General features: G+C 35.3%; 1 protein-coding gene across 1 annotated transcript in view; it reads left to right on the forward strand.

The window, feature by feature from the left end:
* LOC148955824 (uncharacterized) overlaps nt 1–20,531 on the forward strand; it is a 162,855-nt gene that overhangs the window by 93,765 nt on the left and 48,559 nt on the right. Inside the window, exon 4 of the mRNA XM_089104436.1 lies at nt 19,656–19,820. Coding sequence (XP_088960562.1) covers nt 19,656–19,820 — 165 coding nt within the window. The remainder of the gene's footprint in view (nt 1–19,655; nt 19,821–20,531) is intronic.

Raw genomic sequence — 20,531 nt, forward strand, 5'->3', positions numbered from 1 at the left:
AAACGGTTTACAAAATTAAACACGATTATGCGTCCTTACTATAGATACCGATGGGTTGCCTAATTTCTGCCCGCTGATGCATTTCTTGGAATGCCCCAGATTCAACCCTTCTAAGCGTCTTTTTGCCACCCATGGCAAACTCTGAGCTACATATAGCACACCTCCACCAATTGTGGTGTAAACAGCATGGAGTTCAAGTAGGAAAATGCGTTGAAGGCACATATTTTCAAACTGTCTATGGGAGGTGTTTAATATAAAATGAATAAATAACAAATTCTCTCCCCCCTCCCCCTTGGAAACAAGAAAACACTGAAGATGTATAGAAATAGGAAAATAGAAATATTCCTCTTCAAATCTTGGTTAAAACAAAACTCCAGGTGGAAATTACTCCCCTCCCTATAGGAAATTTCCCCGTGGTGCTTGTGATCCCCAAGTAAAGTTTTGATTACTGTTAGCATAGGCCACTCCTTAAACCTTTTTCTACGAACTGTTTAATTTTTTATTAAGCTACTTTATTTCTATTTTGAAGTACCTGTGTGATATAGCCCAGACCACTCAAGTTGTTCATCCATTGACACATTGTAGAACCGTTTTTTTTTTTTGTTAGTTTATTTAAGCTCAGCGTGAGACAAGACAAAGAGAAGTGACAGAATAGATGGGAAATATATAATTTGGTAAACTATTTGGACAGTGTGAAGTTAGAAATCAATTCTTACTTGATAACATGCAGAATAATTATACCTAACGCATTAGGCACGCAGACCCACTATATTTTACCCCCATCGCCCTAATGTGCAAATCATGCTTAGGTATATTTCATTAGGATTGTGCGTCAGAGAAACAGGTTCTACTTAGATGAAGGATATTAGGACGGGGCTATATCATACAAGTACCAATTTTGGAATCCATTTTTTTTTCGAAAATATCCCAGCAATAAATATTCTGTAATGTATATACAGTTTAGGGTTTAAAGACACTAGAATAGAGCTTGGTTACTTGGTTAGAGCCAAGTAATTATTAGATTAAAGAAGATTCAGTCTTACTGTCACCACAAGAAAAATATTTTTCAACATTCACCATAGGTAGGCCTTTTAATTACCCTTTTCTAATTGTTTAGTAGCTTTCGAATATTTTCGAATGTCAAAAATTGTCTTGAACTGAAATACTTCATAAGGGTCGATGTACGACATAATTGACAGTCAGCTATTTATTTTACTTTCCAAAAAAATGTATTTTTCTTCAGTCACAGTTAAATATTTAAACTAAGCATCTTAGGTAGAGTATAAGTATCTTATAGTACCTAAGTATCTTATATATCTTTAATGTATCTTATCTTATATATCTTAAGCATCTTATCTTATATATCTTAAGCATCTTACATACCTTATGTATCTTATAAGTGTTTTAAGTAAAATAAATATCTTAAGTATCTAAAATAATCACAGTTAAGTATCTAAAATAAAGCCTCAGCAACACACTAAGGGCAAGCATAGAAATTATTCTAGTAGCCATGTCTACAAAAAAGGGTAAGGTTAGAAAAACAAGTTTGGCCAGAAAAGGGCTATACTTTCCGGAATGTTACAAAATATTAAATATTTCGTGTGATTTTAGTCTTTCAGGGACGGCTGAAAATCTTTGGTTCAACCCTGTGGGTGCTCTTATCAAAATCTTCTTCCGGCACAGTGTCAAAATCTTAACCTTGTCAAGTATATATTTCTAATTGAGAAACGATAGAAGATTAACCTTTTCTAAAAGATAGCGGAAATCCATTGATGTGAGGGATTGACACACTTAAGAAACGCAGAAAGTAATCTTTAGTTTATTCTAGCAGCTGCTAGAACATTTTATTTTTAAGAGAACGTTGTCATAATCCAGGAATGGACTGGGTCATTAGTTATCTTGTCTTATGACACATGAGAAGTAAACATCAGCCATATTTATGTCATTTTTCAATAAAACATAAAAAAAAACGTTAAATAACCGTTGATTTTGCACGTGGGTAATTTGCTCCAATAAATCTTTGCTCGGTGTATTTTGACTAAGTCGATACTTGGTATGAAGTGACATCTGCCGACAATATCAAGAAATGTGCAATTTATATTTTTGGCGGTTTGGATTTGACAAAAAACTGGAGAACAAAAAAAGAACAAAGAAGAACAAACAATATGTAAAAACAGAAAAGAAGAAGAAACCAAACTTTTTTTCCAAGTTTAAACTTCAAGAACAAAAATAAAAATTTATGAGGTTATGATTTATTTTCTTGTTCTTGCTCATTAGGGTACAAAATGACCCTGACCACTGCCGTATCTAGGATTTTACTTTTTTGTGGGGCGGGGGGTAAAAATAAAGGGGGCGGCATAATAAAAGTATTAGTGCTTATCAAGGTTCCTGTATCCAAAAATTAATATAAATGTATTTTTGTTTATTTTATGCGAACCGGACAAAAAAAATTGTGCGGGTGGGGGGGGGGAACCGTTATGCACCCTCCGATGACTTTATTGACTAACTTACCACACAGATTCCCGTATTTTATTGCACACGGCAGTATGCAGTACTAAGGTACTTGTGCACTTAATGGTACACAACGCTATATACAGTACAAGGAACTACTAATGATAATCCGTCAAACTGGTATTTGCCAGAGATAAATGGATGGCAAAATGTGGTTTTCTTAGCGTTTACAATATTTAAACTGTTGTTTTTTGGGGTTTAGGAGTGGAAAGGTACCTAGGTTAGGTTACGTGTTTAATATATGCTATGCTTTAACCCCACCCCCTAATGTGCAAATAAATAGCCCAAATTTGTTTTTAAACTATTACATATTCATCCTATTTTATTATATTTCATTAGCATTAACCAGCTTGACTTCTTTCGTGCGTACCATACAATGTACAAGTACCAGTATCCTCACACCACATCACGTGTTCTTTTGGAGCGAATTTGTTAGGCACTCAAAAATATATATATTTTATACATCATCCTATTTTATATATTCATCCTAACCTAGGTTATGTTACGTATTTAATATATGCTATGCTTTACCCCCACCCCCAATGTGCAAATAAATAGCCCAAACTTGTTTTTAAACTATTATATATTCATCCTATTTTATTATATTTCATTAGCATTTACCAAACTTGACTTCTTTCGTGCGTACCATATAATGCACAAGTACCAGTATCCCCACACCGCATCACGTGTTCTTTTGGAGCAAATTTTTTGGGCACTCAAAAAGATATATATTTTATACATCCATAGTATGGATTCAAAGAAGAAAAAAGTAGCTTCAAATAATGGATAATTTTGAAATCTGCTTAGAGGGTCTGATTTGGAAACACAAAGTAACAAGGGCTAAAAAAATAATTGAGATGTTATAGGAACATATTGTTTATCATATTTAAGTTCTTGAATTTCGTTTCATACATTTATTCTTGGGAAGATCGAGATGCTTACAAGTAAAATACCGAAAGAGGACTTTCTCCAGAGCGTAAGAATTACCACTTGCCCTGCCTCAAGGATCAATTGAAGTTGCTGCATTGCTTTTATTTTAAACATAAATTGAAACTAAATGCTATTTATTCTTTGAAATAATCCAATTCATACGCATAAATTTAAGGAAACGGAAAGATTATGTGTCAAATACGCTTTTCATAGTTGGAACCTACCCTGAAGTTAGAAAAGCCCAGTGGCGGATCCAGGGGGCGAGGAAAAGGGCTTAGATAAGCTCTTTTAGGGAGGCTATACCAGTGGCCAAGGGTTTATACTTAATTTTTTTAGGGAGGAGAGGGGGGGGGGGTAAAAAAAACTTGAAAAAACATCACAGTTTTATATTATATGCATTTTTTCACGTCTTTACAAGTCGGAAAAAAATTATGGGGTGAGGGTGATTCAGAACACATAATCCCCTACCCCCCGCCTGGATACGGCCTAGCTAGTGACCTAACCCAAAATAAACCCTCTTACATTATATTTTAAGTAGATATTCCCTCCCTTGCTCCAGCTTCTTACGAAAAGATGTCATGTAACATCAATGGTTGTTTTCTACAGGTGAATTTATTAATCACCTTCCACAGAGCTGCCACAATATTCACATCCCTCCCCCTTATGTTAACCAACAAAACAGACAAGAAGGCACACCAATTGAATTGAGTGTCTTAAACCGGACACGCTAAGAACTGACTACCTGAGGCAGGGCTTCCACTATCCCCGAATTTTCGGGGATTTCCCCGAAAATCTATGTGTCTCCCCGAAATTTTTCCCCGAATCCTCAAAATTTCCCCGAAAATCAACCAATCAGGGTGTCATCCCACCCCTAGTGACTATCCTTAGCAAACATTACTTTACATACCACAATTTTTCACTACTCTCTTGTTCGTTAATTTTTGTCTCCTTCGTTACTTTGCATAAGAACCAGAACGATACAATTTAAGTATAGACGTTTCTTCATATTTCCACAAAACTATCATTTTCCTGCATTTAGATTAAACCATTTCGAATACAGTATTCCAAATGCTATTAAGATTCTTGCATTTATGTCATTCGTGGTCAAGACAATCTTGACAAAATTATACAAGAATTTTACTTAAAGTTGTTGAACGCTCGGTTGGATAATGGGTTTTGAAATTGAACTTCTAAAGAGGGAGAATTGTTTTGAAAGCCGAATCACAAGTTTAAATTTTGTTTTCTTTTGCTATTTTGGGGTTTGTCTATACTGTATTAATGTTTAATACTTAAAGAATGAAGGCATAATATATTGACGGAATTTATCTTTTTGCCAGGAATTCTTAGGATCTTTTTACAGTCTTGCAAAGCTGTTAGGTATGCAAAAGAATTTTTTTCTGAAAATATGTTCTGCTCAAAGTCGGGGTAGCCAAATAAATTTGTTTAAATATCTAGGCCTACCTTAACAACTTCTAAGTCTTGAACAATTTTAGTAGCCCTGCAAGAAGGCGAATTATGAGATAAAAACAAAACAATTTAAAGAGATTGTGGTATAATTTATTTTATCGGAAAAACTGTCCCTAAATACCATATTCTTACCTTAAAAAATGCACCAACCCCTCCCACTCCTAATGAGGCAAAATTTAGCTACAGACTATCTACAAGGTCGGGGAATAGGGGATTTAAACGGAAGTGACCCCAAAAATATTATTTATAGGAAAATTTCCATTACAGATTAAAGTATAAATTTCGTTATTAGACTTATATTGTCTTTTGTCAAGTTTTATATCATTTTTGGTTCTATTTACCACGAGATTTTGGTTAATAATGCTAAATAATGTTAGTGTGAAAAAAAAAGAATAGGTAACTTTTATATTATTTGCAGCTTATATCTACCATGTCCAGGCATTAGCTTGGCTTGTATAAAAATGAGACTACTAGAGGTACTATATTTGAAAAATGGATGGTCATAGGGTTGGTGGAAGGGGTGGGGGGTTAATCGGTGACTATATAGTAATTATGAGGTAAAAAAAGAAAGGAAAGCACAGTAGAAACAAACAATGAAAAAAAATGTATGTGTCGATGGGGTGTTTTCCGCCGGGGGGGGGGGGCTGTTTTCTGATGGAATTTTCAACAGGGGTACTGTCCGTGGAGGGTATTTTTCGCGGGGGTATTGTCAGAGGGGGAGTATTTTCTACAAGGGTATTTTTTGTGAGGGAGAAGGTACTCTCCGGTTTTTTCCGCAGGGGGATAGGCCGGGGGATAAACAGCCAATACCTAAGAACCGGAAAGAAAAAACCAATAATGTGTCAACTCTAGCCAAAATTCCCTATTAATTTAAGTTTAAATTTACTTGTTGAATTTAGTTCTTGTTTGTTTTAAGTTTTAATGTTGCCCCATACTTATAGGGTGAATTTTGTCTATCTAATTTACATATCTAGAAGCCGCAAACAATATTTGTTTTGAAATATTATTAATCAATTGCTGAGATTAATGACTGAATGAAAAACTGCTGCTGGTATTTACAGTTCACATGTGTTCACTTTTTTTTTTTTTTTTTTTTTTTTTTTTTAAAATTTTTTTGTTTTTGCCGCAATATCAGAAATAAGCTTTTTCAGCTATGTTTTCCAATCCCATGCTCTGGCTCTAAAACCTACTCTGTAAAAGGCTTTATTTACTACGCGGATCCAAGAACTACTTGAGCCTGAAACCGAAGCTAAAACCGATTTTTGCTCCCGAATTTTAGCGACGAAATTCTATTTTGTTTTTTCCCCGAAAATTCCCCGAATCTTGAAGACTTGTCCCCGAAAACTCCCCGAGTTTTTAAGGCTTGTCCCCGAATTTTAAGATTCGAGAGTGGAAGCCCTGACCTGAGGAACCGCTTCATTCTGTGCTGCACTTCGTTAACATCATCTTCCTTAGAACGTTCTCCCTGAAAACGTCTCTGCTCATGGGCGCCCATAAGCTGAATTCCATGGGGGGGGGGCAAACCTCGTCTAATTGGTACTTTTAATGCTATGTAATAGAAATCTCAGAACAAAAATATAAAAAAAGGCAGCATCATTCAGCCAGGAGGCAGGTACCCCTCCCCCCCTTATGGGTGCCCATGTCTCTGCTGATACCTTCAAAAGAAGGCACAAGAGATGCATTCAGTCTCCATGCAGAACGAGACAGAGATCTAGTAGTACATCAGATACTATGAACTATCTGGTTCTGCAGCGCTGTGCTGGTCAATTGGCACTGCAGGAGTGGCAATCAAAAGGTGGAGATTCCTTCAAACAAAGCTAAAGCATACACTTACAGCCTTGAAGGGAATAAAGGGAGAGAATTAGCGGCTTATCCGATATCATAGGTCACGATGTATTTGAGCATAGGGAAATTCCCTTCACTAAATATTAACTTGAAGTGTAAGAGTGGTGATTCAAAAGGTGTGAAGTGGATTCGTTCTCATGCAGTTTCAACATAAAACTACAGCCTCTAAGTGAACATAGTTAAGAAGCTACACCGGGAATGAATGATTTCATTCAGAGACTAAACCGTACAGAGTATTTCACTATCTAATCTACAAAATATGCCACATAGAGTATTTAACAAATGCAGCTACAAAATACCATCCACTAAATAGTATAAAAGAATTTTTTTAAACAATATCTAGTATCTTTGTTTGGTTCAAGTATGCTAAAACGGCATATCGAGCCCCTTTAATAAACCAAATAACATTAATATTAAAAATATCAGAGTAAGAAAACTCTTGTCATTTATATTCCATTTCGGTTCTTTCATTTTCAAGACGTTTACACTCAAAAAGGTAATGATATAAAGTTTATTTATCACCAACATCACGAATGGGACAATTACTTTTATTAATTCTATATAAAAATGAATTTTATTTACAGTGACCAGTTACAATTTGTGTCAGTTTATTTTTTGCAACTTTTTTGCAAAAAAATTTTTTGCAAAATTTTTGCAACTTGAAAAATTTTGCAACTTGAAGAAGGTCAATATGGTCAGTAAAAAACTGAAGCCAGGGCTTAACAGCTTGGCAGAATAACTCATACCATTTCATATATAGGTTGTTGCGTAACGTTTTCCGAATTTCATTTATAGTGTTAGAATTTCTAAGCTAAAAAGGCATTTACACTATCAGAAAAAAAGGGCAGATAAAAAAGGAACACCATAGCAAATGCTACGAAATATCCGGCATGATGAATCTGTTTATGAAATAAAAGGTGTGGAAAATCAAAACCTATAATAAGCTATAATATAAGGACTATGCGAGGGAAATTTGGCTTGTTTTATTAGTTAAATGGGAACTTAAACAACGATAAACATATTTAGAAATAAAAAATGGGAATTAAATTTGAAGCGAAAAGACCTCCATAAGTAGCAATTTAGTTTTTGGTAGCGGGAGGGCCAGTTTAAAAAAAAAGAAATTGGGTGAAAAATCAACACAAAATAAGATAAAAACGCACGGCATCAAAGAAGTTTAGAAGGTGTAGTTATTTTTGGGAATTAACATAGGTTAATCCTTCAATTTTTAGCAACAAAAGGCATTGTCAAATCAAATGGATAAGTTTTTCTTGTTATTTTCATGTTTCAGTATGACAACACTGACAAAATACGGTTCGACCCTAAAAGTTCGATCATTTTGAAACAACCAAAATAATTTTTCTTTAGAAAGTAATAGTTCTTAAGTAGGACTAGCTATGGTTATTTTCTTGAACTTGCCAGTTTTATTTAAACCCGTTTTTTAATGTTGGGTAAATATGGACCGTAGTTCCTCCTTTACCAGGTTCCTCCGTATTTCCTCCTTTACTAGGTTTCTCCTTTACTAGGTTGCATCTACCACAGCATTCACGAATAGACTGAAACTGAGAACGCGAGGCAAAGAAAATTCTTATTTTGTTTTCCCCGGTATTTTAATATTGTTTACGTGCGATTTGCCGGTTAATGGACAAAAAGACCTCATGGACCCTCCAGACGCAATAGTCTTATTGGGGCATTCAATACATTACATTATAATAAATAAATAACGAAAATAATATACGGATCGCGTCAATAAGTAAGTGTGAAAAAATTGGATAGACTTCTGAATATTTCGGCCCCGTCTCCAAAAGTTCTGAATTTTAAATGCGTTTTAGCTTGCAACAGACATGTTTACATTAGGCGGCTAGGTTCAGAATCGTTAAATGTAAGGTTTCGTGTTGCTATTCTAAGCAGGGCCGTATCCAAGTTTTTTGTTCGAGGGTGAGAGGCATTACCAAGGGAAAGAAGAAGAAGAGGTTTACCTCCCGTTGACTTTGTTAATTTAATTTAATGTAACTAAATTCAAGAGTAGACGAAATATTTTTAGTTTTTAGGAGAAATAGTTTTTTGTCACAAGTGTTTTTTAGACGGTCGGTGAAGTATTTCAAGTGGGAGATTAAACAGGCTAAAGCCCCTCCTTGATAAGGCCCTCGATTTCATTAATGAAAATAACTTTATTTGCTTATAAATGGGGTTGCATTTTTATATAGTATATGCGTTATAATATTTTCATATTATATGCAATTTATTTCAAAATTTTCAATTTGATTTACATTGTTTATGTGCTTCACTTTTCTGTATCATAAAAGTACATGTCTTTATTTTAAAGGATTTTCATTATATTAGTCCACACAATTTTATTTTCGAAATAGTGTTCTAGAACATGGCTTGGTATGTAAAGCATCCGGTGATATTTGTTAAGAAAAAAATTAAAGCAATACTCCTGCTAGTTATCTAATAACCATTGCAACAGGAAGAGAGCTATTTGGCATTACAGTTCATGAAATCATCAAACAAATACAGAGTATTCATTTCACTTCCCATACATTATGCAGATTTAATTGATACTAAATACTGGACGTATTTGTAGCACATCAGTGTTTTAGAATACATTGTCTCCTTATGTGGGAATTGCTTCTAATTTTGTAACTTGATATAACATTTTAACACTGATTAATTTAAATTTATAAATCACTTCCGTTTCATTTTACAAATCAAAGCACATACCACATATTTAAGGTAGTTGACCCCTTTTGGCATTCGAAGGAGAAAGGAGTTTGGTTGCCGTATGCAGAAGACGTTAAATTCAGAGGGCTCCATTTCGCGAAAGCGTAGAGAGGGGACAAGACAATTTTTTAAAACGAAGATTCAAAAACAGGCATTTTTAAATCAGGGGGGGGGGAGGCTAGTTTTGTTTCTTTCAATTTGTTTCAATAAAATACCAGAAAGATTAGGTTTCAAAATCTAGGGGAGGCAGCAACTTTACTTTTTTATTTTTTTTTTATCATAATAAATACATTTTTCAAATGTTTCAGGCCATAGCGGCCTCTCTATGGTCTCTCCCGATTGACGATCCTGCAAACTCAAAACAAAAACTTCACGGGTACAAAACATAAATGTATAAATATTGGATATGTAAAGACGCCTTGGATAACATCCCATTAGCAAACAGGGAAGTATACATACATTTTTCAGGGGGTGTTCTTTGGGGGAATTTTCTATTGGGTGAATTTTTTTGAGGGGGGGGGGGGAGTTTGCGGGGTGATTTTTCCAGGAAAAATTTTACACGGGTGGAATATCCTAGTATGCATATACGAAATTTGTGTTATTTATCTTACTTTTGCTTTGGTGACTTAATTTTGCATATGGAGATATTTTGGGGAAATTTTCAGCAAGATTGGAATTCTCTTGAAGGTTTTCCTGTGGAGAAAGGGGGCTATTCTGCACGGGGGAATTTTCACCGGGAAAAATTCTTAATGTATAATTTTTTACCGGAGTAACTTTCCATTAGGAGGGGGATGATTTACGGGGAAAGTGTTTCATATAGGGGGGATTTCTGGAAGACTTGAAAAAAAAACTGTCAGAAATATAATAGAAAACCGGTCTTTTTTCACATAAGTTTTGGCAAGGAGAATTTTTCAGGCTGAATCGTCAGCCAAAAATTTTGTAGGGGGATTTTGCAGCAAGAATGGAATTGTTAGGGGGTAATTTCCTGTAGGGGGTGGGGGGTGTTTGACAATTTTACGTAAGAGGAACTTTCCATGGAGAAATTTTTGTGGGGAGGGGGGAACTTTTTTTCTGAGAGGTAGGTGGATTTCCCGGCATTAATTAAAAAACGACCAGAAATTAAATTTAAAGAAAAATATTTTTTTCCACTGAAAGTAAGGAGCAACATTAAAACTTAAAACGAACAAAAATTATTCCATATATGAAAGGGATACCCATTCTTTATGGTAAAGTTTGACTTTTTGTCTCAATTCTTTAAGAACGAATCCTGCAACACAAGGGCCGTTTAATTGGAATCAGAAGCTGTTTAAGTACTATGAAACTTAAGCGCAAAGAGCAGGGTTCTGAGGAGGTGGCATCCCCTTTCATATGCGGAATAATTTCTGTTTATTTTGAGTATTAATATTGATCCTTAGTTTTAGTGGGAAAAACTTTTTATCTAATCTGAAGAAAGATTGACCTAATCGGTAGTAGCTAATTCAATTTAGAAATGGAGGTAAGAAACCCAGTTTGAAAAAAAAAAAAATCGCCAAAGCTCTTCTGATTTATCGCAGCAGAGTTACATTGGAGTTACTCTCACTGTTATTCTCTGCACCAAATGGATGGACAAGATTCTAATTTGGAGATGAACAGACTAATTTGTGGAAGTATAGAGCAACTACTTGTCAGTCTATTTAACACTTTTTAGGGCATAGACACGTCAGTTGGGTGGCAGAGGACCATTTAACTCCTTCCAACCACAGATTTTGGAAAGACCTTTTTTCAAATTTACATTGAAAAGCAGGGTCGTATCCAATTTTGTTTGTGGGTGGGGGGGGGGGGTATAATAAGATTTTTTAGGCGGATACACAAAAAAACTTCAAAACCGCATAAAATATTTTTTTTCACTTTTGTTAAGTCTTTACGAGTCGGATAAAAATTTTCTTAGGGGGTGGAAGGTTCAAACCCCTTAACCAACCCTTCCCTGGACACGGCCTTGTTGAAAAGTACCTTTATTTGGTGAATTCAATGATAAAACAGCAAAAATGCCCCCTAGATTCTTCGTGAATTTTCTTGGATTGTTTTGTGAAAACGTTTTCGTGAATTGACGCCACTGTTTGGGTAATTCGTTGACTATTACCATGTGGCATATTATGCATTTGTTATCTACTATAGATCTAAGATTTGTATTTAGTTTCCAGTGAAAAGATGTGTGCGATAGGGCATATGCTTTATGAATGGAGCATAAAATCAAAGTACTAAGGACAATGAAAATGAAACCTTTTGTTTGAATTGGTTGAGTGAAAACTTCCACAATTATATATTTCTATATAAATTATAAATATATTCAAAAATTAGAAAAAATCAAACATTTAAGTTTTAATGAGATCTTCATATGCAGTTAAGCTCTTTAAAGTATTAAGTAGTCAAATTAAATAAATAAATAAAAAAAAACACCTCTCAAATCCCCTTGATTCTCTGGATTTTTTTTATGCCTTGCGTGTTAGGGGTTTCGAGGGTGGGTAGCGCCCATCTTATTGCAAACAATCTCTGCTTGTCAAATAGTTCGTCGTAACGAACTGTAAGTAAGGAGCGACTCGCCTCATTAGTAACCGAAACTCTAAAAAATGGAGTTTTAATATCAACAGATATATCAAAAGAACCGGCTTATTATGCTGATTCCAAATATATAAGATTCATAAAGATTAATACCCATCAAAAGTTACGAGCCTGAGAAAATTTGCCTGGTTTTTGAAATGGGGGAAAACACCCCTTAAAATCTAAGGAATCATAGACAGCGCAATAGTGCTGCCTAAGTAAAGAACGATGTTGGCACAATGTCATGGGCGTACGGAAGCGGTGGGGGGCAAAGGGGAGCAGTTGCCCCCCTAGAACTTCAAATTTACACTAAATATGGTAGAGAAAGCAGTTGATAAAAGGTAGATGGTTAAAAAAGCAGTTGATAAAAGGTAGATGGTTGTAAAAGCTGGAAATAAATTAACTAGAATGACAGAATAAAAGTCAAACAAGAAGCAATTATCCATAATGTCTTCGAAAGTAAGTCAAGTAAGTGAAGAAGATTTATTAATGCCGAAACTTATTGATGATTTATGATTTTTGGTGATTACTTATTAATAAATATTTCATGGATGTGATAGAACTTGCTAGCAATGTAAGGTTCTGTGAACTGCCAATATAACTTCAACCCCACCCTTCATCACAGAATCGGCTGCCCCCCCTAGAGAAGAAGCTACGTGCGCCCATGGACAATGTATTATTTTTCCCTTTTTTTCCTTTAGACCAGGGTACTTCGTATCGAAGGAGTTATTGTAGAAACTTCGAAAAGGGCTCACTCGATTGGAAATTGGAATGGCTAGTGATCTTTTTAATAGTCGAAAATGATTCGAAGGCAACTAACACCCCTTCAACGCCCACTATTTCCCCAAACACATCCAATCAAAATTTTGAGAAAGCCATTTTGTTCAACATAGTTGATTTCCAGATAGAAATTATGTTTTAGGAGGACAATCCCCAAAAGCCCTCATGGCAAGGGTTGTAAAGTTATGCCCTGGAGGCAAATAAGGTTTTTATAGAAAGCTTTGTCGTAGAAACTTCGAAAACGGCTCATTCGATTGGGAATTCACAGGACTAGTGCTCTTTTTAATAGTCGAAAGTGATTATAGTCGAAGTGAGGGGGGCAACTAACCCCCCTCTCACGCCCACCCTCTCTCCAAACACATCCAATCAAAATTTTGAGATATCCATTTTGTTCAACGTAGTTGAAAATTTTAGAAATTAGGTCTTTGAGGAGGATAACCCCTCAAAGCCCACACGGCAAGGGTTGTAAGTTATGACCTGGGGGAATATAAAGTTTTTATATAAAAAAAATTATCGTAGAAACTTCAAAATTGGCTCATTTGATTGGAAATTGAAAAGGCTAGTGTCCTTTTTAATAGTCAAAAGTGAATGGAGAGCAACTAACCCTTCTCTCACGCCCACCATTTCCACAAACACATTCAATAAAAACTTTCAGATAGCCATTTTGTTCAACGTGGTTAAGAGTTCTGGAAGTTAGGTGTCTCAGGATGACATTCCCTCCAGAGACCTCAGGGCTAAGGTTATAATCTTTACCCTGGTAGCATGTAATGTTTTTATTGAAAACTTTTTCGTAAAAAACTGAAAAGGGCTCATGCGTTTAATAATTCAAAGGGCTAGTGCTTTTTTAGGTGTTAGACAGTGATTTGAGGGAAACTAACCCCCCTCTCACGCCCACCATTTCCCCAAACACATCCAATCAAAATTTTGAGATATACATTTTGTTCAACGTAGTTGAAATTTCTGGAAATTAGGTCTTTGAGGATGACAACCCCTGAAAGCCCACAGGGCAAGGGTTGTAAGTTATGCCCTGGGGGAATATAAGGTTTTTATAAAAAAATTGTCGTAGAAACTTCAAAATTGTCTCATTTGATTGGAAATTGAAAAGGCTAGTGTCCTTTTTAATAGTCAAAAGTGAATGGAGAGCAACTAACCCTTCTCTCATGTCCACCATTTCCAGAAACACATTCAATAAAAACTTTCAGATAGCCATTTTGTTGAACGTAGTTAAGTGTTCTGGAAATTAGGTCTTTGAGGATGACACTCCCTCCAGAGCCGTCAGGGCTAAAGTTGTAAGTTATGCCCTGGGGGCATAAACGGCTACTATTCAATTCTTTGTCGTAGAAACATCCAAAGGGGCTCATTCGATTGGTAATTCAAAGGGCTAGTGCCCTTTTTAATAGTAAAAAGTAATTGGAGGGCAACTAACCCCCGTCTCACACCCACCTTTTCCCCAAAAATATCCAATCAAAATTTTGAGATAAACATTTTTCTCAACGTAGTTGAAAGCTCTGGAAATTAGTTCTTTGAGGATGAAAATCCCCCCCCCTCAATCAAAGTTTATAGATAGGCATTTTGTTCAACGTAGTTGTAAGTTTTCGAAATCAGGTCTTTGATGATGACAACCCCCCACAGCCCTCAGGGTAAGGGTTGTAAGTTATACCCTAGCAGCATATAGGGTTTGTATAGAAAGCGTGGTCGTAGAAACTTCAAAAAGGGCTCATTCGATTGGAAATTAAAATGGCTAGTGCCCTTTTTAATAATTGAAAATGATTGGAGAGCAACTAACCCCCTCTCACGCTCAACATTTCTTTCCCCAAACATATAACAATCAAAATTTTGTGATAGCCATTTTTTCACGTAGTTGAAAGTTCTGGAAATTATGTCTTAGAGGATGACACCCCCCCCCCACATACCTCATGGTTGTAAGTTACGGCCTGGGGCGTATAAGGTTCTTACTGAAAACGATGTTGTAGAAACTTCAAAAAGGGCTCATTCGACTGGAAATTGAAAGGGCTAGTGCCCTTTTTAATAGTCAAAAGTGATTGAAGGGCACCTAACCCCCTCTCACCTCCACGATTTCCCCAAACACATCCAATCAAAGTTTTGAGATAGCCATTTTGTTCAACGTAGTTTAAAGTTCTGGAAATTATATATTTGAGGATGGAGCCCCCAGAGCCCCCAGGGCAAAGGTTATAAGTGATGCTCTGGGGAATTTCAGGTTTGTATAGATAGTGTTGTCATAGAAACTTCAAAACGGGCTCATTTAATCGGAAATTGAGAGGGCTAGTGGCCTTTTTAATAGTCGAAAGTGATTGGGAGGTAACTAACAACCCTCTCACGCCCACCATTTCCCCAAACACATACAATCAAAATTTTGGGATAGCCATTCTGTGGAACGTAGTTGAAAAATCCGGAAATTAGGTATTTGGGGATGACACTACCCCCCACAGCCCTGAAGGCTGAGGTTGTAAGTTATGCCCTGGGAGCATATAATGTTTTTATAGAAAACGTTGTCGTAAAAATTTCAAAAAGAGCTCATTCGATTGGAAATTGAAAAGGATATTCCCTTTTTTAATAGTCGAAAGTATTCGGAGGGAGAATCCCCCCCACGTCCATCATTTCCCCAAACATTTCCAATAAACAATTTGACATGGCCATTTTGTTCAACATAGTTGAAAGGTCTGGAAATTATGTCTTTTGAGGATGACAATATTCCCCCAATAGCCCGCAAGACAAGGGTCGTAAGTTATGTCCTTGGGGCATATAAGGTTTTTATAGAAAATTTTGTCGTAGAAGCTTCAAAAAGGGCTCATTTGATTGGAAATTGAGAAGACTATTGCCTTTTTTATTAGTACAAAGTGATCAAAGGGCAAATGCCCCTCCCCCCATGCCCATAATTTCCACAAACACTTCTACTCAGAATTTTGAGATAGCCATTTTGTTCAGCGTATCAGAAAGGTCTTGAAATTATGTCTTTTAGGATAAAAAAAGCCCAGCCCTCAGGATAGGGTTGTATATCATCCCCTGGGGACATATAAGGTTTTTATAGAAAGCATGGTCATATAAACTTCGGAGGGGGCTCATTGGATTGGTAATCAGACGCTCTAGTGTTCTTTTTAAAAGCCAAATTGATCGGAGGGCAACTAGCCCTCCCCCACACACATACACGTCGTATTGTCCCGAAATGCATCTAATAGAAATTTTAAGATAGCTATTCTATTCAAAATGGTCTAATTATCATAATAACAAGGTCTTTGGGGTTGAAGCAATCCCCAGAGATTAGGGGCAAGGGTTGTAAGCTATGCCCAGGGGGGTACTTAAGATTTTTATGGAGAGGGTTGGTTGTTTAACTTTAGAAGAGGCTCAGTTTCTCGTTTGAAGCGTATCATTAAAGATATTTTATACTGTTGTGTCATGGTTTATCTTGTCACTGTTACATCAGTTGATGTTTTCAAAGTGGATAGAAACAACATCTATTTTGTTGGAAAGGGTTTTCTGATTCGAACGGGAACTGTTTTGTTGATTAAAAAATTAAGTTATTAATTAAAAAAACTTTTTCGACAAACTAAGTTTAACAAACAAAATAAAGAGCTCCATTAAACCAAAAATGAACTAAAATAGAATCAAATAATCTACCAAGAATACAAATACCACAAATCAGTGTCAATAAATAAATGAAACCCAAAACAAACAGAAATTAAAGCAAATAAGAGTGAAACTCAAAACGAGTAGAAATTAATATGAGTAGGGTTCTAAACTCTTTGCTTTCTAAAAACCAGACTATAATTTGTACTTTACTGAATTTTTTTTTAATGTTTTCACTTTTATAAATTTAAGAAATCAAAAATCAATTAAGATTTTAAGGAATAAATATCAGTATATGTATATTAAACTGACAATGCAGATTTTTTTTCAGTAAATTCATTTGATTTTTTTTCAGTAAAGTACAAATTATATTCTGGCTTTTTGAAAACTTGGGGTTATCGACATTATTCGAAAAACAAACGGGAGTTATTCCATAGACGATGGGTTGCCCCCTCCTTAATACCTTGCTCTTTACGCTAAAGTTTGACTGTTTGTCCCAATTTCTTAAGAGCATCTACTGAAACACGTTTTTTTTTTAATTAGAATGGGGAGTTTTTTTAGAAGTGATAACAGCTTCAGCGTAAAGAGCATGGTATTGGGGGGGGGGGGGGGGTTGTTCATATACGGAATAAGTCGGCCAAAATTAATATGCAAATTTTGTTTTAATTTTTCATTTAAGGTGAGCCAAATTCAAACCTCTATTAGTTGAAAAGGTTCAGAAGTTAAATTTAAAAAAGAAACAAGTTTTTTTCAACTGAAAGTAAGGAGCAACATTAAAACTTAAAATGAACAGAAATTATTCCGTATATGAAAGGAACTGTCTCCTCCCCAACGCTTCACTCTTTACTCTAAAGTTTTTATTGTTTCAAAAAGTAGGGTTGTAACAAAGAGCCAAACTTTAGCGTAAAGAGCCAGCCGTTGAGGAGGGGAAAAAGCACAATAAAGAGTAAAATTTATTTAAGTTAATAATTGAAAATTTGTACCTCTTGTTTCTAAAATAGATGTTAATATAAAATAATAAGATAGTATAAAATAATAAGGATCTAAAATAATAAGAAATCTATCGGATCAAAGTGGTGATTGTGCTCTTCACTTCAAGATGCAGGCCCACACATTATATCATGTATCAACTTGAAAAAGTTGCATCTCGGCGCAATTGTCCAGTTAGACCAGAGATTTGCCCTTTTATAGCATCTAAGGGGAATGGGATGTATCCTTTGTTTTTCTAAACTTTCAATATTCACATAGTTTCTTCCTATTGAAATCAGCTGTTGTGAAAAGGACAATGCCGATGACAGAAAGAGACATCTCTTGAGAACAATAAGTCGTATCGTTTGCTCAAAAGCGGGCAAATTAACCCTCTTGTGGTGAAATCCGTTTCCGGCAAAATCGAGAAGAATATCCCATTGTCAAAATAAAAGACTTGTCATCAGCTGTCTCTTTTCTTTCTTAATTTTGTTCTTTTATACAACTGATCAGTGCCTCTACGTGACTTTCTAAAATTATTAACTAAAAAATGCATTCCAAAAAAGTTCCAATTTGAAATTAAAATCCATTTTAAAATATAAAGTAAGCAGAAATATAGGCATATTTTAAATTAGTTTTCTAGTGTCCTTCCTTGTGATATCTTTTTTCATTCAAAGTTTAGAAATTTTTCATCTTGCAGTGCCACCAGGTAAAATTTTAGACCCGTTATAAGTATGAATCGTTTGGTACACAAAACGACTACAAAATACGTCCGCTGGAACTTTTTTCCACTGGGGGGGGGAGGGTTAAACGTGCAAAATAGGGGTATTTTATGGAAAACCTAAGAAATTATGTGGAAAATACTGATATTTTGGGAAGTAGAAAAGAGCCTCAAGAGCACCCTGCGCAAATGCATGTCAAGAATTTCATCTTTGACTTGTTAAATGACATGGAAAGGAGGTGTTAATTCTTAAACCCAGAGTGCTATTTCTCTTATACCTGCCTATAAAAAACGATTTTATCACTGGCAGTCCAATCTGTCTGGATTGTGTCCGGTATTTCTAGTTGGATAAAAATGATTCGTATCAAATACATAAATCAAGCTCGAAAATAATTCCGATTTTTCTCATCAAGCAGACGCTGCTCAGGATACTTTCATAGCGCGAATTTTAGGCACGTGGAAAACGCAACAGTAATGTGATTTCCAAGGGCGTATCCAGGATTATTGTTCAGGGGTGCGTTTTCTTTCGGGGTGAGGGAGTCTGGGGTTACAAATAACTTTAAAAAATACATCAAAATTACTTTATATGAATTTTAGTTACGTTTATGATAATTGATTATAAATTTCAAGGGGGATTCAAACCCCGTAAACACTTCCCCTTGAATGCGGGCTTAGCGATTTCGTTTATTAATCTTATGATTAATGTGGTTAGGAATAAAACAAGTTAGTCAAAATCAAATTAATCAAAAATCAAATTAGATATTAAAAATTATCCATGTATAATTTCTCCAGTTCTTATATGTAGGTTAATAAATCATTCTTGAAGCACTTTTTTCAAACCTTTAGCTCAATTGTTCTCAACCCCTCCTCTCCCATTTCTTCCGCCCTTGTAATCCATAATTCCCCAATCTTGTACTCTAATTGGAATTGTTACTAGTGTTGATGTTGATGTTTGTGCTGACCATTATTTGTGTTGATGTTAAATGTATTTTATGTATTTTTTTCTTGTGTTACTCCACTTCATTCCTATAGTCAGGTAAAAATAAATTATTACTATTATTATTATTATTAATGGCTACTAAATATCAATTCATGAGTGTATCGTATCAGATACTTTTACATAAACAATTCCTAGATCAAACAGTTCGTGGTAACGAACTGTAAGTAAGGAGTGACCCCGCTCAATAGTAACCGAAACTCTGAAAAAAGGAATTTTGATACCAATAGATGCATCAAACGAATCAGATTTTTATGCTGATTTCAAACATCTAAGTTTCATCAAGTTTAATCTTACTCGTCAAAAATTACGCGAAAGGGTTTGACTCTTTCTCACAACTCTATTTTTTAGAACAATAAAAAACTTTAGCGCAAAGAGCGAGGCGTTGAGGAGGGGACATCCCCTTTCATATACAGAATAATTTCTGTTCGTCTTAAGTTTTAATGTCAATCCTTACTTTGAGCAACAAAACTTGTTTTTTTATTTAATTCTCACCAAATCAACCACATAATGTATAGTATATTATAGTGAATATTAACGAAATTTTCTTTGTAGGACCTAAATCTTATTCCAAATCTCTTAATGGACGGACTTATAATCCCCAAAGTACAACAGACAGCAGCTCCAAAAGCACTGCACACCGGACAGGATCAAGAGGCTCTAAGTGGAAATGCGAGAAACAGGCTTCCTTTGGCGGGGACGTTGGTGCAAGAATCACAGGTAATATTCGTATTTTTTTTGGTTTTTTTTCAGTTCCTAATAACCGTATGATTAACTACTTTATAATCAATATAAAGCACATTAAAAAAAAAAAAAAAAAAAAAAAATCAGATTCGTGTCAGAAAAAAAACGTTCTAAGACCAAACTGGCTATACATGACATATGAATCTAAAAGAGGAAAGGAAATAATAAATGAAAAATAAAACCAAAAAGGGGTGAGAAAACGAGGATTTTGTCAGCCAGTGGCAAAACATGAAGAGGAAAAACAAGACGAAAAACTCGTATCTTGTGCAGTAAACTCCAAAAGGTTGTATTTTTGTTGTTTTTTTTTTCTTTTTTGTTTTTCTTTTTTGTTTAGCACTGAGAACGACTTGGCGGAGGTCCTTGTCGAAATATTTGCTTGCTTTTCGTCTTCATGTTTTGCCACTGGCTGACAAAATCCTCGTTTTCTCACCCCTTTTTTGGTTTTATTTTTCATTTATTATTTCCTTTCCTCTCTTAGCTTCATATGTCGTGACAGAAAGTCTTAAGTTTTGTTCAAATATGCTTAGAACACTAATACAGAACCATATTTTACTCCAATTCGACCAAGAAATTATTTCAGAGCTTGGAAAACAAAAAGTAGAGCCATGAGCATAAGGTTAGCTTACCACGTTCAATCTGTGTTTCTGTAATTTCGGGTATGCTTTTTAATTACCTCCCTCCTCCAAA

This window comes from Artemia sp. Qi Xiang Cuo, chromosome 2 (assembly GCF_049724085.1).
Source record: "Artemia sp. Qi Xiang Cuo chromosome 2, ASM4972408v1, whole genome shotgun sequence".
Lineage (NCBI taxonomy): Eukaryota > Metazoa > Arthropoda > Branchiopoda > Anostraca > Artemiidae > Artemia > Artemia sp. Qi Xiang Cuo.